Here is a 25,473-nt window from a genome sequence, read left to right as displayed (position 1 = left end):
TTTATTCATAATATCTCTTTGGTTCTAGAACCAACAAAATGTCCATTCACTACATCTTTAATTTGTCCCATACTACACAAGGAGGAATGTCAAGATTTCTTGAATAAGCAACCATCTTATTCAGCTAGTTCATCTCTCATCATCCAGAATGATTTAAGCTGTTCTCACACCTAACCACCATGTCCCCAAACATTACCCATCTTATCTGAAACTATGCTCAAACGTTTGTCTTGTTCTAATTCCACCGCACAAAAGGTGTACCAGGTGTGGTAGATAGAGGGATTCTCAGTTCATTCACATTTTTCATTGAATAATTGACTCCTGCCTTCTTGGAGGATACTTGGAGGAATTCAGGTGTAAGCAGTCGCCAGTCGACCAAGAGGAATTTAAGCAAGAATTTGTATCCTTTTTTGTGCAAGGAAAGTGCAGCTGATTCAACTTGGTCCTGCCATTATATTGAAAAAAAACTCTACAAATAAAGTATCCCAACTTAAGTCTGTGTTAATGAGCCACAGGAATACTATTATTAGAATCATGCTCAAGTTTTGTTAATCTATTTAAGATTTTTACATATATTATAACACAGCTCATTTTATGTGCATTGAGGGGGGAGAGACATTTCACCTCTTCCACGTAGCCCAACTGGTGTTCCCAGACCTTCATTTTATTTATGTGATCCTACGAGGACTTGAAAACTTGCAGGCAGCTTTTGATTGGTATATTTAAGATCAATCAAGGGAGAAGCATGTACTAAACTGATGCAGGTTCTAAAACACCATGGATGTTGTATTGTGTCTCACATCATTTCTTCTTGTAAAATATTAATATAACTTCCTGATGATCTTTATATATTACTTTTTTTATAATTTATTAAGTATTTAGATGGTAGTCCAATACACATACATGATGGATTGATTGGCTGATGATAAGATAAATTCTCCCTCAGGCTACTCTCTGCTCTTCACTGGTGATGGGTTGATATTGTCATGTTTACTTTGCAGACATGAAGACTCCATTTGAAATACCATACTCTCAGTATGAAAAGTCTTTAAGCAGTAACAACCTGATTCAAGTAGCAGCTGTGTTTCAAGTGGAGAGTGGACGCAAATTGCTGGTGCGCAGAGACATATCTCTGGAAAATCCACCTCTTGTGATTCAGGTACCTACATAAATGCTACTGGTAACAAGTAAAATAAGGGATTATTATCAATGTTGCTATAGTCTTGCAGAATTTCTCACTTTATCCAAACATCCTACACTTAATTTTCTCAAACCACATCATATGAATGACTACTATAAACTATGCAACCATTCATGTGATACCATCACATCTATTCACAATAAATGTTCTTTTCTGAAAAGTACAGCCACATCTATTCCTGCTCTATTTGTAGGTCCTGGGAAATGCAGTCATGAAACATCCAGTAGCAATAGAAGTTGCATTCACCAATCCCCTTTCAGAAGATGGGATAGGATGTGCTCTTGTGGCAGAAGGTAGTGGACTGATTGAAGGATAGTTGCGCAAACGGTGAGTGAAATTGTAACTTTTCATTGGTACCTCCAAAGAGTAGAGTGTAAATGCTGTATTTGGCCCTAAGTATGAGTTACAGGGAGCAGAATTACCCCATAGAATTCCACTTGATGATGAGTGACCCATACCACATTTTCCTGGTGTTAAAACACCAGACCCTAGTTCAATTGTGTGCAATACAATTGCATGAGGTTTTGGTTGCAGCTTCAGGCAAGCCTCTTGCCTCAAATTTTGTTTTTGGCAGGGTGGAGCATCCAGAACACCCTGCCTGACCTGATCTGCCACTTTCATTCCCTGCTCCCAACAAACACATTCCCTCCTTCCAGCTCAACTCCACTCAAAGGTATATGTGTGTATATATATATATATATATATATGTATATATATATATATGTATATATATATATATATAAATCCTACTTAAAACAGGTGGTCAAAGTATGTGTTAACTAACCTCCATGTAATTGGCAAATTCTGTTTACAACTCGTTCCACACAGTAATTCCTCATTCCATGGGCTTCAACTCATAATTGCCCATCACTGGTGCAGTGCTACTGCACGTAAATTAAATTTCGGAATCAAACTTACCATCCTGCCAGTACCATGCAACTCTTAATCAGGATCTTAAAGTGTTAGCGCGTCAGACCCTAATAAGTAAACTTATAAGGGAGACACGAATAGGTCGAAGACTTCACTTAAGATATTCCCACCATATAAACCCCATACCAATACCAATCAATAACAAGTAATCAATCATTGGCATTAACAATCAATAGGAGTCAGTAATTGTCACGCACCATGACCTTGCAGTCATGAATAACCACACCTTTATGTAAAAGTTAGAATATTTATTCACCTATATTAACAATGCTAATGTAATGTAGGTTAATCTCAAAATCAAATGATAAACATATAGAAACAACACTGGCTGTCCAAAGCGGCGAAAGAAACACAATCTAATCAAGGCTTGAGCTACTACACATTCCAAGGTTACGGTGCAAAATAATGACAAGAATAACTGCGCAAACGATGTTATGTACATTTAGATTCAGCAAAGAAAACACATCAGCTATTATTTCTAATAGCGAACTTCATTAGTGAGATCTTTAACTAACACCAGATTAGAATTAGCATGTTTGGGCTTCATGCAAAACAATTTAGTCACCAAATTTGGAAAAACATCTGTCTATGGCTCTATCAAAATAGCGGTTGGTACCTAGGAACAAAAGCAAATAGATATAGCAAACAATATCATAGTCAATATACCTATCCTCAGTTTGGATCAGCAATCTGTGACAGTCTTTGTCATCAGCACATCGGTCTGGTCAGCAGGGCATCAGGATTCAGCATCAAAGTTCAGAAAAGGCAAAGTCTCTTTAAGCAATAAAGTTAAGCCTGTCTCTTCTCAAGATGGAAAACGGGAAAAAATGTGTCTAAACTCTCAGTAAGAATGGGGAGAATGTTCACACTTTTTCCAATAGAACCAAAACTTCAAATCTACATTTCTACTAGTACATGGTTCACATGTCGATGATTGGCTCCTTTCGTACTGTTCTCATCATCCGGTTTGTCAGGTACCAATATCGTTGCAGCTTATACTCCAGTCAGTGTCTTCATTGTATTCTCCTGAGAAAGTCAGTCTCACACACATTACATAAAACAATGTTGCATTAGCTAGTACAGCATCTTCTAGCAAGCAGTTCTCTTGAGAAAGACTTTTAGCTACGAGCAAATTAGGTCAACACAATGGAAAATCAAAGTTTAATTCTATAAGCAGACATTTTATTAAATGCCTAAGAAATACAGCTTTACCAATGGCCGTGCAAATAGGCTATGACCTCCGCTAAGTTAAGGACTACAATTAATAAAGCTAATACATAATGCATAACCCTCAGTGTGACATATTACTACTTTAATCAAACATAAGCTCAACATTTAGTATTAATAAGCCAATAAATAGGTACACTTTGTGAAATTAGTGGCCACTCACGTGGTCACACTTTCATATGTGTGCATTATTTTCCTCTCTATTATTACATTTTTTACGCAAATACATCACTGAAAATACATTAATTATTCCTTAATAAAACTCATTAACATTCCGCGTTAACAAAAGCCAGCGATGTGAAGGGTTCATAGAATGAGGGTTACCTGGTATGTTGAGGGACAATAGATGATGGTTGCCTTTCTTAAGACTGTTCCATTTTGGGACTTTAAACCAGCAATGGACAAAATAATAAATCTTCATCCTAGAGGATAACTGAAACTTGAGAAATTGTCATTCTGTTGTTCGAGGTAAAAGTACGGCCTGATTTTGCATGCCTCTAAAAACTCTTGTCAGTTCTACTTGTAGAGGAGAGATTTTCTGAATCGAGCACTATATATACTCACATTATGAAAATGCTGGTTAGTCGATTGAACATTTTGGTATGCTATATCTTGGCAGGACCTATTTTGACATGCCTGCGGGCACGTGTGGGTGTTGTGTATTTAAGCTCCCCTTTATCGAGTATTAGGGGAATCTTATAGAAAATTATGCACTTTTGTACCTATTCGACCAGTGTTTTAGATGCTTGCATTGCATTCTTTGGACTCTCTCTGCATTTTATACATCATCTACTATTGACAGTCATTCTGAATCACTAAAACGACAAAGAAATGGTAAACATTTTCAGAAGAGAGGAATGGCCCCAATATCGTCTTCACCATATTAACTTAAACAGCTGCTATTGTTACTGATAGATCAACTGATAAAAACGAAAAGGGGGTCGATGGGATGCTTGAATTATTTTCGGCGACGAATAATTACCGTGGGACGCAGTCCAGCCTAAAATCTTTTATATTCACAGTACCACTACAGGCGTGGATCAAATGTATTCAAATGAACCCTGGTCCAAGGAACATTCCCTCTGAAAGGAAACACAAGCAAGCCAAGAGTGGTTTGGTTCTTAGTTACTGGATCCATATACTGCTGTGCCCATCTCACTTAGGGCACCCCAGTAGCAAAAACAAATATGTGCTGGGTGCAATGCTGTATTCAACTCCACCACTGATAATTTATCTGTGTCTCATTCCAGTCCTTCGTTTTTAGTTCACTCTGCCATTACCGCCTGGGACCAACCTTCCTGCCCCAATAAAATTCGACAGACAGGCTATGACCCTGTGTCAACCAGTTGTGTTCCCACAGCAACAGTAATTGTCCAACCGACCTCCTAGGCAACTACCCTCTAAACTTTGGAACACAAGCAGACCGATTTTGTCCCTGTCGGTCATCACGAATGATGTGCAACTTGATTCCCAAGGTGCAGAAGCTATAGGACTCAGACGTGACATAGCCCCAGCCCTTGGGGTGATCACTGAGAAAAAAGAAAGTGGTGACGGGTGTAATGCATGAACTCATCTCAGCCTCTATTAATTTCTGTGTGCTGCATATCAGTCCATCATTGTTTTCTCCTTGTGATAGGATATGCAAATTAGCCTTGATCGTGCTCCATTAAGAACAGTTTATCCCAAACCACTATACCAAAATGCAAGCAACTATAAATCACGTTTACCTTATCGGCGAAGTGCAGTTTTAGTCCTACTGCACAATGAGGTATGTGACCGATGTATAGACAAATCCATTGAACATACATTTCTCATTGAGAATAACAAAAAGGTGATCGCTGGAATGCTTAAAGTAATTTCAGCTACTAGTAGTTTCTCCTGGTGGCATTCAAGCTTATAATTTTTTGTTCCGTTATAGACAAAGGGGGTCATTCTTAGTCGCCGCCCGCCAAGTGGGAACCGCTAATTGGCCGCTCCGCGGTCAAAAGACCACGGGGGCCATTCTGACTTTCCCGCTGGGCCGGCGGGCGCCCGCCAAGGGAGCGTCCGCCGGCCCAGCGGGAAAGGGCCTGCAACACTGAAGCCGGCTCCGAATGGAGCCGGCGGTGTTGCAGGTGTGCGACGGGTGCAGTTGCACCCGTCGCGCTCTTCACTGTCTGCTAAGCAGACAGTGAAAAGCATACTGGGGACCTGTTAGGGGGCCCCTGCACTGCCCATGCCAGTGGCATGGGCAGTGCAGGGGCCCCCAGGGGCCCCAGGACACCCGTTATCGCCATCCTGTTTCTGGCGGTGAAAACCGCCAGAAACAGGCTGGCGGGAAGGGGGTCGGAATCCAGCAGCGCCGCCATGGAGGATTCGCCCAGCCGGGGTTAATCCGGCGGGAAACCGCCGGACCCGGTTTTCCCACCGCGGCTTTACAGCCGCGGTCGGAATGGGCAATGAAGCACCGCCAGCCTGTTGGCGGTGCTTCAGTCATCCGTGGACCGCCAGGGTCATGATGACCCCCAAAGCCTAGCTATGTGTGAAACAACTTTATTCCTATTCTTATACAACCAGTCCCACTTGAAATGTTAGGTCCCCTTTGAAAGTGGACTCAAGCAACTTCACACTGATTTTGCCTTCTGTGCTTTATCCACGAGGTGGAGCTTGACATTTATCCATTGCAAAAAAGGCCTTATATTGATTACAAATAAAAATGTTATCAGTCAATAATATTTACCTTCTGCTGCATTTCAGTGAATTGTTTTGGTTCACAAGCAGATATCAGTCATATGGAAATGATCCTTGGTTATTTTCCAGCAGGAACAGTGCAGCACAAACTGCTTGCCCACAACACATCTGAAGAGGAACACAAGCAACTTCAGACTGTTTTGCCTATGAACCACCATGACCACCTCTATCAACACATCCCTGTATGCCGTGAAACACTGATCCAGAATCAAGAGATCATGGAGCTTAGGCACTCATGCATTTTCTTACCTTCAGCTACCACCACAGTCTGCTTGACCACAGTAAACCGCTGTTAGAAATGGGGTCTCTGGTGGCAGTCAGTTTGCACTCTGTCCAACCATGGACCCTTCCTCTAGTCAGAGTAAAGGCGATTCACAACTAGGATAACACCAGCTTACCCCCTTGGGAGCTTGGCACAAGCAGTTAGGCTTATCTCAGAGGCGATGTGTAAAGTATTTATACCAACACATACAGTAATACAGTGGAAACACTACAAAAGGGACACAACACCAGTTTACAAAAATTGCCAATATTTATGTAAATCAAACAAGATAAAAATGACAAAAATCCAACATACCTAAGCAAAGTTATGAATTTCTAAATTAAAAAGAGTCTTAATCCACAGAAAGCAAAGGATGCGTTGTTTTTACAGAAAGTACCTGGTTTGAGTAAAAAATAAAGCCGCATGGGTGAGCGTGCGTTGGAAAAGTCAGCAATGCGTTGATTCCTTACTCGTAGTGAGGCTGTGTGTCATTTCTTCTCTGGTCGGATAGGCGATGCGTAATTTTTCTCTCCCACAGAAGAGCGATGCATCGATTTCCAGACTGGCAACCTCGGATCCGCGCAAGTTCATTTTGACACCCATCAACGATGTGTGCAAAATTCTGGTGCACGGTGGTGAAGAGCTGCGCTGCGTGGGTGATGCATCGATTTTGGAAGCCGGCAGCAAGTGTTGCTTCAATTTTCCAGCCATGATGCAGGTGGTGCGTTGATTTTTCTGTCACGAAGCAGGTCCTGCATTGATATTTCTCCCTCACGGCTCCAGTGCATGGATTTCAGTCATGGTTCCACCAGCTTCTCCTTTCAAGGGCCCAGGGACTTGGCAGGGTAGGAGTCTCAGCAGGAGAGTCCAGGTGCTGGCAGAGGAAGTCTTTGATGGCCCTGAGACTTCAGAATAGGGGGCAAGCTCAGTCCAAGTCCTTGGAGACACTTCACATGCAGGAAAACACACCAAAGTCCAGTCTTTGTCCTCTCACTCAGGTATAAGCAGCAACTGCAGGCAAACCCAGCAAAGCACACACACAGGCAAGGAGGCAGTACTCCTCCTCCAGCGCTTCAGCTCTTCTCCTTGGCAGGGGTTCCTCTTGATCCAGAAGTAATCTAAAAAATCTAGGGTTTTGGGTCCACCACTCCGTAGGCAAATTTCAAAGGAAAGTCTCTGTTGTTCACAAGAACCTGTCTTGTCCAGGCCTGGCCCCAGACACACACCAGGGGGTTGGAGACTGCATTGTGTGAGGACAGGCACAGTTGTTTCAGCTGTAAGTGTCAGCTCCTCCCTCCCCACGCTAGCCAAGGAGACTCATCAGGATATGCAGGCTACACCCCAGCTCCCTTTGTGCCACTGTCCAGAGGGATTTCACAAACAGCCCAGCTGTCAGTCTGACCCAGATGTGGATTCCACAGTCAGGCAGAAGCACAGAATGGTTGAGCAAGAAAATGACCACTTTCTAAAAGCAACATTTTCAAACTGACAATCTAAAAACCAACCTTACGAAAAGGTGTATTTTGAAATTGTGAGTTCTGAGACCCCAAACTCCAAATCTCTGTCTGCTCTCAATGGGAAACTGCACGTAAAAGATATTTAAAGGCAGTCCCCATGTTAACCTATGAGAGAGACAGGCCTTGCAACAGTGAAAAACGAATTTGACTGTATTTCGCTGTTGGGACATGTAAAACACATCAGTACATGTCCCACCTTTAACATACACTCCACCCTGCCCATGGGGCTACCTAGGGCGTACCTTAGGGGTGCCTTACATGTACAAAAAAGGAAGGTTTGGGCCTGGCAAGTGGTTACACTTGCTAGGTTGAATTGGTAGTTTAATACTGCACACACAGACACTGCAGTGGCAGGACTGAGCCATGTTTACAGGGCTACTCGTGGGTGGCACAAACAGTGCTGCAGGCCCACTGGTAACATTTGATTTACAGGCCTTAAGCACCTCTAGTGAACTTTACTAGGGACTTACTAGTAAATTAAATCTGCCAACCATGGAAAAAGCAATCATCAATACAATGTACACAGAGAGTGTGTGCACTTTAGCACTGGTTAGCAGAGGTAAAGTGCCCTGAGTCCTAAAGCCAACAAAAACAAGTCAGAAAAAGGGGAGGAAGGAGGCAAAAAGTTTGGGGATGACCCTGCAAAAAGGGCCAAGTCCAACAACCACATAAGATCCACTAGTAAATCCATATCAGTAGCCAATGAAAATATCAGTGCATCCATCACCGCTACTACATCCAACAGAGGCATCAGAATCTTCGCCATCAGCAGCCCTTCCAAGTCTTTTTTGTGAGATCCATGCACTCATACCAGAATTTTAGAATACTTTAGATCACTTCTTTATTCAATGGTTGTGATGAGTTTGCAGCACCAGGCAAACGTGTATGCACTGGCACCAGAAGCATAGCAGTTGTTTAGGGAGACAAACTGGGTCAAACCTGGAACTGTAATACTGCCATAGGTGGAAGAGCAAACAGCACGGCAGAACAACAATTTTGTTGAATAATAACCAACACAAACAGGATCTGGTGCGCCACCTATGCTGTTGACGCACAAGTTGAACTTGAACAGCAATGGTGATGGGCAAAAGGAGCATGACTATGATGATGAGAAACCTAGAACGGCAAAATACTTTGGATAACTCATTCGCCTAGACCCCTCTACTGGTGTTAGCATCACAAGTGATGACTAGTAAAACTAATTAAGCTAATCACAGTATTTACTAACACCAATAAAATGACATAACATAACCATAGGAGTAACACTAGATTGAACTACTCAAGGTAAGGCGTGGATTTAGAATAAAACTCTACACCAATCTACATATGCTTACATTCTTGATATAGTGGTCTGTTGGACCTGGAATTCTTGGCATGGTTTCCCCTAAATTTTTACCTTCAGACCTATTTTGCTGACCTCATTTTTGCTGGCTTTAGGACTCTGGGCACATTACCATTGCTATCCAGTGCTATAGTGCATGTGCTCTATGCTCAAAACATGGTAACATTGACTTATCCACAATTGATATATTTAATTTACTTATAAGTCCCTAGTAAAGTGAACAAGCCATGCTCAGGGCATGTAAATTAGGTGCAATAGTGGGCCTGCTTATTAAAATATACAAAGGTTATATCTGGAATGCTTGATTTAATCGCAGCCACTGGAAATTACTCGGGACTGCGTCCCAATCCATTGTTATTTTGCACACCATGTCACCTCAGTTTGGTCTCAGTTTGTCAAGACTGATGCAAATCAGTCTTGACATTCCTGTAATGGGAGCGGTCTACCCCAAAATGCCAAGCCGGTCCCTCACTGGACCAGAACACAAGCAACCCAGGACCAGTTTCACCCTTGTCCCCTGAGGGGAATAGGGGGCTACTGGGCCTGCAGCACTAATTGTGCCACCCACTTCAGTAGCACTTCAAACATGTTTCAAACCTGCCATTGCAGAGCCTATGTGTGCAGTCAAACTGTTAAATCAATCTGGAAAGTTAATCCTCTTGCCAGGCCCAAACATTCCTTTTTAAGACATATAAGTAACCCCTAATGTAGACCCTGGTCAGGACAGCCCAAGGGCAGGTTGCTTTGTATTTAAAATGTAGGACATGTACTTTTACGTTTTACATATCCTAATAGTGAACAACTTTCCCATTAGACAACATTAGGATTAACCTATTACATTTTTAATAGTAATTTCCATTGGGAAGGTATGGGACCCCCAAGTTTTGTGTCTCTGGAATCACAATACAAAATCACAACTTATGGTGAAGTCAGATTTCAAATTGGAATTTTGAAAGTCTATATTTTCTTACTTTAGCCATTTGGTGCCTTCTTCCTACCTCTGAATACACATCTGGGGTGGATGACTCCTGGGCTTATGCAGTTCCTCCAGACAGCCACACACAATAGGAGCTTCGGTGTGACTGATGGACCATCCACAGCCTGATCGGCCATCCTGGGTGGGATGGGAGGGAGAAGATGACACTTTCACGTGAACAGGCTATGTCCTGTCCCCACAGAAAGAGTTGCATACCCCCCTGTATTGGGTATGGAGCCAGGGTGGGAAGGGCACTTCAAAGACCTCTCTTTGAAGTCTCCCCTACTTTCCGAGGCACAACTAGGAATAAGTACTGCACCTCAGACACCTCCAACTCAGTACACTTCTGGACCTGTGGATACTCTGCCAGGAAGAAGGGCTGCTGTGCTGCTAAAGGGACTGTCCCTTTGCTGGATTCCTGCTCTGCTATGTTGACCTGCTGCCTTCTGCCCTCCTTGCATGGTAGTAAGAAGGATTAGACCTGTATCTCTCCAACCTAGAACTAAAGTGACTTCAAGGTTTTGCTGGCTTGCCTCCTGTTTTCTGGCGTCTCAGGGACACAAAAGGCTTCCAAATCATCTGCTACAGCACCTAGACTCTGCCAACTGCTAGTCTTGCCCTTCTATGTGGTGCCAATCCAGTCCTGGGCCCTTGGAAGTGGATATTAAGAGCTGCTCTGATGCACCACCTCTGCCGTGCAGGTTAGAAGTGGTGCATCAGCCCTGTTGCGTGGATCAGAATCACTGCATCACCTCCATTGTGTGGATCGGAGTTGATGCATCACCTCCCAGCAGTGGTTCAAGCTCAGCGCATTGCCTCCAGAACTGCCGCATCTCGGACCCTATGCATTGCCGCTGCTGTGTGGTGGAAAACAACGCATCTTCACCACTGCCTAGGAAGGATCAGCACTTCACTTTCACTGTGGGGATCACACCAACATATTGCTCCAGCTGGCTCCCTGCATCTTCAACCTCAACGCAACTAGGATTAAGGTATTTTTCTTCAGCAGGCCTCACTGGGTCCCTGTAAATGGCCTGTGCTCCATCGCGGTCTCCCTGAACCTTTGACTTTTTCCTGGTCCAGCGTGACAATATATCCCTGGTTGGCGCTTCTTATTTCTAAGCATCATTTCACAGTTTCTGCTTTTCAAATTCTTATCTCGAGTTCTACTTATTTGGATTTTTATCATTTTGGTCTTGTTTTACTTATTAATTGAATTAATGGCTTTTTTCTAACCAGTTGTGGTATCTTTTTGTGTCATTTTTTTGAGGACTGTTTTTCTGCTTGAAGTGTTGCACAAACACCTAACACATTGGCCCTCATTACAACCCTGGCGGCTGGTGTAAAAGTGGCAGTAATACCACCAACAGGCTGGCGGTAATTACCGCCAAATTATGGCGGATAGCTTCCAGATAGACAGCCACTTTACCACACGACCACCAGGGCAGAAGCAACAGCCACCACAGCAGTAGCCGCCTACAGTCAGGTGGAAGTCAATGTTCCGCCCACCATATTAAGACCCTGGAAACTGCCACCTTTTCTGGGGCGGAACCAACGACATCAAAAACCTGGCAGAAACTGAGCTCAGAAGTGAAAGGACTCACCGTTGGAGACACAGGGAACAACCATGTTTCCATGGAGCCCGAGCTGCATGCCTTCCCCATTATCTTCTACGTCCTGCTCCAAAAAGGAACACCGGCGAAGACGACGTCAGTGCGTACAGCCACCTAGCACACAAGGGAGGAGGGGGAGGAAAAAGAGTGTGACACACACACACGCACAACACACAACCGACATACACACACATACACATACACATAACCAGATGCACAAGAAAACAAGTTATTCCCCTATATCAGCTGAATAATGCAAGGACAAAATGAATTTACTAAAGTGAGTGTAATAATATCAACACAGTTTAAAAACAACTTAGCCAATGTTACAGATATTTACAATTTTACAGTTCAAGGGACACTGCCCAGTCCTACGTTTGCATGGGCCACATGGCCACAGGCCAAAGTCCAAGGCCCCACTTGTCACCTGCATCAACACGGAGAGAACACTGCAGGGGCATCAGCTGGTAAATAGGCATGCACCTCAGGGGGACGGGGAATGGGGGGGCACCTCAACCGCGAGATGGAACAAGACCCCTGGTCCTGGAGGGGGCAACATGCCCTGTGCTTGGTCCTGGGGAGTGCAAGGCCACAGTCTCTCAAGTGGGTGACTTGCCCACATGTTCTAAAGGGGGCAACAAGCCCTGTGCTTGATCCTGGGGAGGCTGGAGTTGGTGGGTGTCCTACCCACTGGTTCTGGAGGGAGCATCGTGCCCTGTGCTCTTGATCCTGGGGAGGCTGGAGTTGGTGGGTGTCTTACCCACTGGTTCTGGAGGGGGCATCATGCCCTGTGCTCTTGATCCTGGGGGGGCTGGGGTTGGTGGGTATCTTACCCACTGGTTCTGGAGGGGGCATTGTGCCCTGTGCTGTTGATCCTGGGGAGGCTGGGGTTGGTGGGTGTCTTACCCACTGGTTGTGAAGGGGGCATTGGGCCTTGTGCTCTTGATCCTGGGGAGTGCAAGGTCAAGGTCTCTCAGGTGGGTGTCATACCCCCTGGATTTGCAGAGGGCAGGCCGCACAGCAACCCATGGAGGCAGGACTACATACTGTCCACCTGCAGTGATGGCTGCTCAGTGGTGGTAGTGGTGCTGCTGTAGCTGCTGGTGGGAGGAAGCCCCAGCCCATCCCCTGCAGCCTCGGATTGCTGCCCCCTGGTCGTGGTGGTGCTGCTGCTGCTGCTGGTGGGGTGAGGCTCCAGCCCATTCCTTGCAGCCTTGGATGGCTGCTCAACCCTGGTTGGTGGTGGGGGCTTCGTCAGAGTTCCTGCCCCAGTCCCCTTGCCCTTCCTGCATGCTGGTGCTAGCTCCTTGGTCTTCCTGGCAGCATCTAGGGCAGGCTCATTGGTCTTCCTGGCAGCAGCTGGGGCAGGCTCCTTGGTCTTCCTGGCAGCAGCTGGGGCAGGTTCCTTGGTCTTCCTGGCAGCAGCTGGGACAGGCTCCTTACCCTTGAGGCTGTCTGGTGCAGGCTCCTTCACCCTCAGGAAATGTGCCCTGGATCCTTTCCCACCACAAGTGGGTGTGGTGACTACTGGCCCCGTGGACTGGGTGGCTCAGGTGCTTGGCTGGGTTTTTGCCACCCTGGCCAGAAGTGCAGGACGGGGGGATGGGTAGGGAAGAGGTCAATGGTGGATAGGAAAAGCTTTTTAGGGATATTTGGGTGGGAAGAGGGAGAAGGTTTGGGAGTGGAGGAATAGGGAGTGGTTGTAGGAGGTGACTGCTGATTTTGGGTGCAGGTGCATGGGCTGGATGCTGTTGTGAGGTGGATGGCTGTTAAGTGTCTGAGTGCTTGCGTTTGTGTACTTTAGGAGGGGGAGACAGACACAGTGGGAGAGGACACAGGGGACATGTGCATGGCTGTTGTGGAGGTGTCTGCAAGTGAGATGTGTGTTCTGCTAGATGTGGTGGTGACACTGGTAGTGGATGAGGATGAGGTGCATGCAGGTGTGAGTGTGGATGGAACTAGGAGGGAGATGGGGAGGAGGGGGAGACAGTGGAAATTGTGGATGTTGGTATGTCTGCATCTGGATGGTGTTTGTGTGAGTGCCTGTGGGATGATGTGTGGTGCTTGTGTTTGCCTGTGCCACTCTTGTGTGTTGTCTTGTGTGCATGCTCATCTGCCTGTGTGCTTGGGATAGGTTGGGGTTGAGGGGAATGGGACTGGGAAGAGGAAGTTGAAGGGGGGAAGGTGGAAACAGAGACAATGGCTGACATCAGAGAGGAGGCCATATCCTGGATTGATCTCTGTTGGGCCGCCAAGCCAGTGTGAATGCCCTCCAGGAATGCATTAGTCTGTTGCATCTGGACTGCCAGCCCCTGGATAGCATTCACAATGGTTGACTGCCCTACAGAGATGGATCTCAGGAGGTCAATAGCCTCCTCACTCAGGGCAGCAGGGCTAACTGGGGCAGGGCCTGAGGTGCCTGGGGCAAAGGAGATGCCCACCCTCCTGGGTCAGCAGGCACAGGAAACTCAATGAGGGGCTGCTGGGAGGGCGGTACTGGTATGGGGCTGGCGGCTGTACCTGTAGCTGGGGTGGTCACAGAGGTGTCCCCCACCACCAGGGAGCTTCCATCGGAGGAGGTATCTGAGTCTTAAATGTCCCCTCCAGGCTCCGCCGTGGTGCTCTCCTCGCCCTCCGTCCCACTGGTGCCCTCAGCGTCAGTGGGCTCCGCCTCCTGGGGCCTGTGGGATGCAGCTCCCTAAGTCGCTGGTGCCTCTGCTCCTCCACCAGATGATGTTAATGCACACAAGTGGCAGCGGGTGCTCCGCCTGCCATAGATCCCCAGGGTCCACATGTCCTTGGCGATGGCATGCCATATACCCTTCTTTTGATGGGCGCTGACCTGCAGAGGCAATACAGACAGGAAAATAGTATTAGTCAGACAGTCCTGCCTGTTACACTTATGGCCCACCATACCCCTTCACATCACTATTTACACACACAAGGCCCAGCACACAACCTATACGCCACCCAGGGGACATCCGCCCACCCCCCTTACACGATGCCTTAACACACCACTCGATGCACTCATGCCACATGCATTGTGCCAACATTGACTCACCTGCTGGTCTGGAGGCCCATACAGCAGTCCGTACTGGGGTAGGACCCCATCCACCAGTCTCTCCAACTCCACCGAAGTGAAGGCAGGGGCCCTTCCCCAGTCACACAGGCCATGGTAGGTTCCAGACACAGGTTACAGCAGCACATGCAGTGGAGGTCCTCTCCTGTTGAAGGTCAGGTAGCAAGTGAGGAATATGTTAGAAAATGGCAGTCACGTCCGCGGCAGTGCATACCGTCACCGCCGGTGTACATCACCATTGGCCACTGTAACCCCTAGGGCCCAATGTTAACCAATGAGAAAGTTGCATGGTGGTTCCCAGCCGCCTCCTGCAATGGCGCACGACGTCAGCAGAATTACCTCACTTCCACCTATCCCTCCACACAGGACAGGCATGCGCCATTTCAGGGGGTGGGGGCAGGCACTGAATAATTACTGTGTCACTGTTTACATTTGGACATACAGGATGCCCACTGACCAATTACAATTTGACAGCATGCATCATACTGTTGTAGCCCCATTGTTCAGTTTTTGACCTGCTCCTCACTCTTTTGTCCCTACAGATTGCTACAGCTGCAGATTAATAGGAGATGGAGACATACCCCCGTGTATAGACCCCTGGTGGTCTTGGCAACAATGGAGGACAGGCACATCATCCTCAACTATAGACTTGACAGGGCCAAAATCACAGAGCTGTGTGCCCAATTGGAGCCCGACCTGATGTCTGCTATCCGTCACCCCACTGGAATACCCCCCTGTGCAAGTTCTATCAGTGCTCCATTTCCTGGCAACTGGTTCTTTCCAAGTGACACTGGGCTCTGCAGCAGAAATGTCACAGCCAATGTTCTCAATTGTGCTGACCAGAGTGTTGTCTGCCCTGATTAAACACATGTGCAGCTACATTGTATTTCCCCAGGTTGATGATTTGGCCGCAGTGAAGGCTGAGTTCCATGCAATGGGACATATCCCCAACATAATTGGTGCGATTGATGAAACACATGTGTCACCCCCGTCAAAATGAACAGGTTGACAGAAATCATAAGAGTTTTCACTCAATGAATGTTCAAATGGTGTGCTTGGCGGACCAGTACATCTCCCATGTCAATGCTAAGTATCCTGGGTCGGTGGATGCCTTTGTCCTGAGGAATAGCAGCATCCCAAATATGATGGCCCAACTGCAGAGGCACAGGGTGTGACTAATAGGTGAGCCCTGATTCCCACCCAGTAGATGTTGGTGTATGGGCATGGTGTGGGCCATATTGGTTAGTGTGTGGCTAAATGTTGTCCCTCAATATTTGCAGGTGACTCTGGTTACCCTAACCTATCATGGCTACTGACCCCTGTGAGGAATGCCAGGACAAGGGCAGAAGAACGTTATAATGAGGCACATGGGCAAACCAGAAGGATCACAGAACGAACATTTGGCCTCCTGAAGGCAATGTTTCGGTGCCTCCATCTAACAGGTGGATCCCTGTGCTACTCACCCAAGAAGGTCGGCCAGATAATAGTGGCATGCTGCATGTTGCACAACCTTGCCCTGAGATGCCATGTACCTTTTCTCCAGGAGGAGGGGGCTGGAGATGCCCGTGTGGCAGCAGTGGACCCTGTGGACAGTGAGGATGAGGAGGCAGAGGATGATGATGAGAATAGCAGAACAGCAGTGATCAGACAATATTTCCAATGACACACAGGTTAGACAGTGTTACTGCACATTTCATTGCCATTTTGTTGAAATTCTTTGGCACTGGCATGCTGTTATTTCCCACTTCTATGCCCACTTACTGTACCCTTTGGCAATTCATTTTACAGATGTTGGTGCCTCACAATAGCTCCTGGTGTGAACACTGCAGCCAACTACAGGCCTTTCATATGTGCTCATTTACTGTACAGTTGAATTGCAATGTTTGTACATGGTTAAACGTATACATACTTAAAAACCGTGACATACTCCATACTTCAATTTTTTTCAAGCGGGTTTATTGAAGTGTTAAGCTATTGAGGGGCTAGTGCAATCAGATGGCGTGATGATGGAGGAAATTCCAGGGTATTGTTCCAGTCTGTAGCACAGGTGCATTGTCCATGGGGACATAGGAAGAGGAGCAATGGCAGTTCAAGGTGGACAGGGTGACAGAGTGGAACACTAGCGTGACAATCAGGAGAGTCTAATTTCTCGGCGGGGGTCTTGGCAATAGTCTCTGGCTTTTGCCTGGATCGCAGGAAACGTTTGCGGTGTTCTCCTTCTGCAGGGGGAGGGGTGTTGGTGGCCTGTGAGTCCTGTGGCAGACCTCCTGTCCACTAGCGGCAGCAGAGGTGGAAGGCAGTTCAGATGTCTTGCTAGTGGCAGGGGCCTGCTGTTGTGAGACTGTCTCCCTCATAATATTGGCCATGTCTCCCAGCACCCCTGCAATAGAGACCAGGGTGGTGTTGATGGTCTGCAAGTCCTCCCTGATCCCCTGGTACTGTCCCTCCTGCAGCCACCTGTTCTCCTGCACATTGTCCAGGATCTGGCCCATCGTGTCTTGGGAATGTTGGTATGATCCCAGTATCTCTGCAAGTGCCTCCTGGAGAGTCAGTTCACTGGGCCTGTCCTCCCCCTGAGGCACAGCACTCCTCCTAGTTTCCCTGTGGTCCTGTGCCTCTGTCCCCGAACCATGTGCACACTGCCACTGACCCTTGTTCCCTGATTGTTATGAGTTTGAGGTGTGCCCTGGGGTCCCTGTAGAGGTGGACACACTGCTGATTGACGTGTCCTGTGGACAGAGGTGTGGGTACGATGGGTAGGTGCTGTGGTGCTGTTTCCAGATGAGGGAGGCTCTGTGGTTGTGACTGGGCTTGGGTAACCGACTGTCCAGAGGTCCCTGATGGGCTAGGTTGGTCATCCAGATCCAGGTGACCGGAGTTGCTGTCATCACTGTCGGCCTCTTCATTTGGGGGACTGGATATTGCTGGCATCTCCTCTCCAGTGACATTGGCGGGGATACCTGTGGGGATGTAAATGATGTGTTATTGTTTTTGTGTCTGACATATTGTGCATCGGTGGCTTGCCCTCTTTGGTTGTATTTGCCCTGGCAGCTTTCACTTATGTAAGTTGGTATGTGGTGGACTAGCTGATTCTCTCTAGTGTGCATGCTTTAGTGATAGGTGCCCATGCAGGTCTGTGAGTGATGTCCATGCATTGGTATGGCATTCAGGGCTTGGCATTAGGATGAGTGAGAATTGTGATGGTGGGGTGTGTCAGAAGTGGTGGAGTGATGGGAGTGAGGGTGGGGGTGTGTGATGGCATGCAGGTAGGGGGATAGTAGTAGTAGAGAGTTGACTTACCATAGTCCAGTCCTCCTCCTACTCCGGCCAGGCCCTCAGGATGCATGATTGCCAAGACTTGCTCCTCCCATGTTGTTAGTTGTGGAGAGGAAGAGGGAGTCCACCGCCAGTCCTCTGTACAGCGAGTTGGTGTCTTGCTGCAATGCAACGTACCTTCCCCCGTAGGTCATTCCACCTCTTCCTGATGTCATCCTTGGTTCTTGGGTGCTGTCCCACGGCGTTGACCCTTTCCACGATTCTCTGCCATAGCTCCATCTTCCTACCTATAGATATCTGCTACGCCTGTGCTCCAAATAGCTGTGGCTCTTCCCTGATGATTTCCTCCACCATGACCCTTAGCTCCTCCTCTGAGAACGTGGGGTGTCTTTGTGGTGCCATGGGTGTTGTGTGATTTGTGTAGGTGAGGGTGTGTAGGGTGATGTGTTGGGGTGTGTGATATGAGGTGCGTGGGTGGTGTATAGGTGTAAGTAGTGTGTGGCTCTGCTTTTGTCTGTGGTCATGGTGCCTGTCTCATGCTAATGGTATGTATTCGTAAAGGGTTGTGGGTAATGTGGGTGTGTGTTGTATAGTGGTGTGGGTGTGGTGTGTGTATGGGTGTCAGGTGTGTGCTGTTTGAATTGTCCAATGTGGTGGTGTTTTCTTTGAGTGTGTGTATTGTGAGCGCAGCGGTATGTACCGCCAATGGTTTACCACCATTGAATGTCTGCCGTGGTGATTCGTGGATCATAATGTGATGGTGGTTGTTCTGTTGGCGTAACAGTGTGGGTTTGGATACTGCCAGTTTATCACTGACCTTTGGTGTGGCAGATTTGTGTCCGTGGCTGAATAGTGACGGATTGGTGTGTGTGTATCATAATATGGTGAATGGATATCCGCCGCTGCGGCGTTATGTTGGCTGCAGTCTGTGTGCCTGTCAGTGAGATTTACTGCCAATGTCATAATGAGGGCTATTGTCTCTTAAGTTAAGCCTGACTGATCTATGCCAGGCTACCAGAGGGTGAGCACAGGTTAATTTAGGTTCTGTATCTGGCTTACCCTGACTAGGATTGTGGTTCCTGCTTGGACAAAGTGCGTACTTCTGCCAACCAGAAACCCAATTTCTAACATGATCTTTGATATTGTGGAGTCATTATTGTTGCATGTCAACATTATGTACCACATTATTCGGACACAGCCCCATAGAAGGAGGAGGTAGTAGTAGGACCTGAGTTGCTGGGTTTCCAAAAGTGGTAGCTGCATTGTTTAGTTCTGTTGCCAAAACAACTGTACTCCACTACCACAAGAGGCAGTAACACCTTATACACTCCTCCTAGGTTTTCAGATTGACTCAAAGATTAAGGACATAAGAACAACCATGATGCAGCTTCTGACAATAAATATGGTATTGAGAGAAGTCCTTGTTATTGGGGGAAGCTAATGAGGATGAAATTGATTGCAGAGGCAAAAGTCCTGGGATCTGCTGTTAAAAAACTTAGTAATGAGGTATGTTATTCCAGAATTTCAGTGGGAAAACAGATCCAGAAATGTGAGAATACCTTAGGTCAGCAAATAGATCCCAGGACAGGAAGCAGTATATGCTAAGAAAGCAAGGTGTCAGCGCTAAGCACATGAGTCCATTATTTTCCAGTTAGGATGAAACATTATAAGTAGAACTGGGGCTAAATTGTGCATTGATGCAACAATTGAGAAGAATAGTTAAATAGATATGCCAAATAAAAACCCACAAAAACAAAACATAAATAAAAAAATCAAACTAGATCTGTTTAAATTCAGCCTCAACAGGATCCATAAGAAGAGTGATCACCCTGAAAGTAGTCCATCAGTAATAGCAGCACCAACGTTTCTACAAAGCAGTCATAACTAAGATCAAAAAATACTATTGCAAAAAAAGAGAGAGAAAAGATGGGTAGTACCTCTAATAAAGAGAGGTGGGCCTTTGCCATTTTTGCTCCCAGTAGAAATAGAATGCTGTGGCATAATACATAATTAGATAATGGTATTCAGCAATGGTTATTAATACACATCTTTTCACATTTGAAAGTGATCAATATATCCTGATGATAAATCCTTCAATGTCAAACAGCCTCTCTGCCAAGACACTGGCATTCAAGCAACTGAGAATACATAAACACACATACACTCGGACAAATACAGCTAAATACACACCAACCCACATACACACTGATAACGTTCCGCACTTTTTCCATGTGGTGGTTAAAATGAAACCATCAAAGCTTTAAACAATTCCTCAGTTAGTGATCAGGCATACGTATCTCACCCGTGTCCCACAAACCTTGCCAAAACTGATATTATGGTAATTACATACTTGTTTCGCTAAACCATGATTAGAAAGTAAGTGTAAAAGAGTGCTGCTGATACCACTTGACAAAGAATACCTACACAGCTGATGTTATCACAATATAAGATAAAAGGAAGGGGTGAACATCCAAAGGGATCAAAAGAGCCATTATGTTACCCAAGTTGACTCGCTTAATGTATACTAATCAATGCAAAGAATGGTAAATAATATTGTACTTGTCTTTGAATGTGCATGTAATATGTTATTGAAGATAATTTTATAGAAAAAATTAATGAAGCATCCCGAAGACTGGCTGTAGAAAAAGACAATATTTGTATTTAACTTACAAAACTGGTTGAAGAGCATCATTTTAAAAAATGTTGCAAAACTTTGGATTTCTGTCCACTTAAACTTGTAGTGAACTTTACACAGGGAATGTTCTAGAAAAAACAATTTCCGCCTCTTATTTTTAGGAAACATAGTGAACAATTAGTTGTAATTGTATGAGTTGAATACCTTTGGGATGGTGAGATATGGGGAGGGTTTCCACTAAGTTTCTAGGACAGTATGTGAGACAGGAAATTGCAGCAAATTACAGCCTGCAGAATGCTTGTGATCAAACTGAGTCTAATTCGATTAGATATGTTTTCTTACCTAGGTTTCGATTTCATGAAGATTTATCTGCATGAATAAATGTGAAGCAATATCAATCGTATCGCTTGCTTCAAAACCTACTATTGTAATTTTTGTTTAGGTTGCCGCCTTTGAATCCAAGAGAGAGTTCTAAAGTGCAGTTCATCATCACCCCTTCTAAGAGTGGCACAATGCAGCTGCTGGTTAGCCTCACATCTAAGACATTTCCTACTATTAAAGGCTTCCAGATGATAGAGATTAAGCTTAATGAGGTTCCTGCACCGGTCCAGAACAAAATATGTAATTGTTTTCTCAATTTATATATTTAATCTTTAGGGTCATTCTGGTATCTGGCATGAGCACTGCTTTTTGTTTCAGGTCCATCTCATGTCATTAATTTCAATATCCCATCATGTATCATTGGTGTTCTTTGGCTATACTGTTTATGTACTTCCAATGAATCCACAATTGGAATGTTTTGATGTTTTGATGGTAAAACATAAGGCATATGTGTAAATCCTCTAATTATTTTCTCCCTCCACATTCTGGCATCCCTTGTATCCTCCATACCATTTAAATTCTAAGTCATCTTTTTTTCAGCATCTTCCCCAACCCTCTTACTCTTTTCACTACCCTTCTCTCTGTGTCTCTTCTGTCCTATTTCTTTTACGCTCACCAGAATCTACTGACCAAAATGACATTTCATTTGGAACTGGATTAGTTTTTCTTCAGTTGCCTGGAGATCTGTTTCACAGGTCATAAAAAATGGAAAGAAAATCAATTTAACTTACACACTTTCTTGTCAGTTTAAAGAAACCAGTGGATACGGGTGTGTCAATGGTATGTTACATAAAAATAAACATAAACACAGCTAGGGCCTTGAATGATTTGCCCATGAGAACTTACGACTGTTTCTTCCATGATTCAGTGAATGAATCCACTCATTGTTGAGGACTTTGTGTGAGCTTTAAGTTGCACTCACCTGGTCAAGTTTGTGCCACAACTATTTTAGGTGAATGATGTAAGTTTTACTGAAATGTCTAAGAGTAACATGAATTTTGTTTGCTTGAAATACTGCACTGTACTAATATGCAGCAGGGTAGTAACCATCATAATGCCAGACAATGACTGAGAGATGTCACAGGCCTACAATAGAGGTGGAAATATGGAAGGTGTGTTGTAGACCAAAGAATGTGGGTGTCTTGACGGGGCCACTCACCTGAAAAGCAGGATGTCTGCAGGGGTGATGGTATGCCCCCCCCAACCTTCTGGAACACCTCTCGGCACTTCCTGGTGGACACAGAAACCCCGGCAGGTGTCCCAAAAGGAAAGGGGTAGTGGAAGAGAAAGAGACAAAACACTGCCACGTCTTGCCAGTCCAGCCAGGCACCCTGTATCTTCGGGGGGGAAGGTCGTTGTTGACAGAGTGATAGTAGAGTTAGCGCACTCAACTTCCTTGAAACTGAATCTCTCTTTCTGATATGGGCACGGGAGCGGTAGAAGAACACCGGGATGCTCCAGCACTTTTCTTGGATAATAATAACTGTTGGCACAATTACTAACACTGCATTACCAAAAACCCAAACTGAGTGCCAAAACAATAAGTACTGCAACACTAGGCTGGCCTCACAGGGATTCACTGTTGCACACTACAATTAGAACTGTGGTTGCACCTATCATGCATAAGAAAGACAAACAAGGGCACTAATTATATCACATATAACTTTCCTGCATGCATGGGGTTAAACTAAAAGGAACAAAAACAATCCAAGAAATACAAATGTCCACTCTGGGTTCAAACAGTTAGGGTGGCACAGTATGGTTTGGTTTCACTGTGTGTGTGTGTGAAAAACCCTTCAAAAAGCAAATTCCTCAAACCTGAAACACAGGCATGAATGACACAATTTAAAATCCAAGAGTTATGCTATTAGAGAAAGAAAAGTAATGTAAATGCTCTTTTTAAATTGCACTGTCACTTTTTGTAGTATTTGAGCTCAAGCAGATTTCCTGAAGCACATTTAGGCAAATAACGACAATAATAATGTAGAATGTTCAGAAATGCATTTCTCTCTTCAAGATAAGCACTCTGCCAAAATACAAGGTCTGAAATAGGCCAGCTGTTCTAGGAAATCACGGTGCTCAAAGAACAAACTCCCTGGAGAATACTAGTCATTTAGCTGCAGTCTTTTCTAGAGTGCTCTAGGAATGCCTGGTGTCAGCTGGCACAGGAATGAAGAAAAGAATTGCCTCAAAAGTCCTGAATACGAGGATGGGAGCAGGGGCTGGACTGCCAAGTCAGATGCTGAGATCAGGAAGCAAAACAAAGCTAAGCAGGGAGGCATGCTTCACTCTGCTATTTATAGCCAATCAGGAAAGCAGTTGAGTTTCCAGGTGTGGATGAGTCACCACACCCAATTAGAAGCACATGTCTACACCTACTCACATTAGCAAACAAGCATTGGTAAAACAAGCATTCATAAAAACAACTGTGTAACACAGCACATTATATTTACTTAGAAACATGAAGGTTTAACCAAGAACAGAGATATGATTTAACCCTAACCCCTGGTGATGCTGACAGATGATGCAAGAGGCACCGTGGGGATTCCTGACAGTGGGAGCCACATAGTGTTTGGCCCTCTCAAGTTTCTGTGTCACTAGGCAAGGAGACCTAGATAGGCAGATTCACCTTAGTCCTTCTAGGATATTATCACATTTAGATAAAGGTGATCTTGTGAACTTTGATTAGAAAAGAGAGATACACTTACAGTGGTCATAAAATAGGATAGTGTTTTTGGTAAATGGTTTCTTTCACATGCATAAATTTGATAAGAATCAGAGATCACCTTGAGGTTGTTCACAATCGTTGTTGGTGCAAGAGGTCCCATCAAGATTGGCCAGCCAAACGGTAGGGCAGTTTTGGTCACTTGGACAAGTCTTACTATCTCTGCCGGGTGGGAGACTAAGAGAGTCATTGAGAGTGTCCTGCAATTACCATACTCATGGCTGTCCCACCTTATTTTGAGGATTTGCAATTGTAGAGTTTTCAGTATTGGAACTTGGCGATCCTGTCAGAAACCCCTTGCAGCTGAAAAATCTATAGAATATTCCCAACAAGAGTCCAAGGAGATAATATCTCTGCATGTCAGGGACATTGTTTTTTTCAGATTTGGCTTTAGTGATATTCATATCTTAAAGCCACTTATGATACAAATAAATTGAGCCACTTAACAACGACAAGGACCTAGGAGAAGGCTTATTTTTAAAATACAGCATAGGGGATCTTGATGGACATGACAAAGGTACCCTAAATGTTTTTCTTGGTGGTCACTGATTCCAGGAATTATGTCAGATAGGCAGCACACTTAACATCATCACTGCCGCTCGGTTCAGGTGATTTATCAGCACCTCCCAGCTAAGGGTGTCAGATGCAACATTGATAAAACATTGTACATAGAGGTCATTAGTTACTCTCCATTGTAGAAAACCAGAGTAGAGTTCCACGAGCACTGACCTCACTACTTTTCTAAAATGTTTTTTTTAAAATCACTGAAAAAGCAGTCCTTGAGAGCTGTGATAGAAATCTTTCTGCTACTGTGGTGACCAATAAGCACACATCTCAGCTGTAACTCATTTGTTTTGTTAGCAATGTTGTACAACCTCCATTTCTCAACAGTCTGGGAGGATACTATTGTGTATCCCAGCTGTCGCTCATTAATAGGCGGGTAAAGTCAGGGAACTTAGGACTTCTTCATATCAAGCACATGGATTCACTTTGTCCATTCGATTTTAATTTAGCAAGCTTCGGCTAGCAAGAATATTGTGCCCTATAACAGAAACATACAATAGTAAACAGCACAGTAATAAATTGCAGTTCCTTGTACAGAAGCTCTTAAAATGCCAATGTAACGGGGAGGAAATGGAAGAAGTGGAAAGAGCGGAGATCGCTCTTCATAAGGGAGTCCCAGAGCCAACAGAGGAGTATCCCGGGGGCAATGAGGAGGTACAGGATTCACCCGGGAGCTCTGACGAAGACCCGAAGGATGGAATGAAAGGAGAGACGCTGACGGAGGAAGGTGGGCGATGGAAGGAAGAGATTGGAGAGACACGGTCCAAGTAGAGCTGTGAAGACGAGGCTCAAGGTGTCGAGGAGGAAAGACATGAAGCCGGACAAGGGGAAAGACAATGAGCGGAAGGAGCCGAGGGATTCCCCTGACGTCACGGACCTTCCGGGGAGGACCTTGAAACAGTGCGACACCTCCAGCTACGTGTCTAACCCAGGTGTGTGCCCGGGCAGACAATGGCTACAAAAGAGCACGGGTGGGGGGAAGAGCCAGGGACTGTGAGACGGAAGAGAAGGGAAG

The 25,473-nt window shown here is 45.4% G+C and overlaps 1 protein-coding gene across 1 annotated transcript in view; it reads left to right on the top strand.

Annotated features, from left to right (window-relative positions):
• The window catches only part of LOC138246871 (protein-glutamine gamma-glutamyltransferase E-like), a 308,092-nt gene extending 282,863 nt beyond the window's left edge, over positions 1-25,229 (top strand). Inside the window, exons 11-13 of the mRNA XM_069201622.1 lie at positions 1,002-1,159; positions 6,889-7,071; positions 24,996-25,229. Of these exons, the coding sequence (XP_069057723.1) occupies positions 1,002-1,159; positions 6,889-7,071; positions 24,996-25,229 (575 nt within the window). The remainder of the gene's footprint in view (positions 1-1,001; positions 1,160-6,888; positions 7,072-24,995) is intronic.
• The last annotated feature ends 244 nt before the right edge of the window (positions 25,230-25,473 follow it).

Source organism: Pleurodeles waltl, chromosome 7, assembly GCF_031143425.1.
Source record: "Pleurodeles waltl isolate 20211129_DDA chromosome 7, aPleWal1.hap1.20221129, whole genome shotgun sequence".
Taxonomy (NCBI): Eukaryota; Metazoa; Chordata; class Amphibia; order Caudata; family Salamandridae; genus Pleurodeles; species Pleurodeles waltl.
Note: the sequence above shows the minus strand (reverse complement) of the source record. Positions and strands in the feature narration are given on the sequence as shown.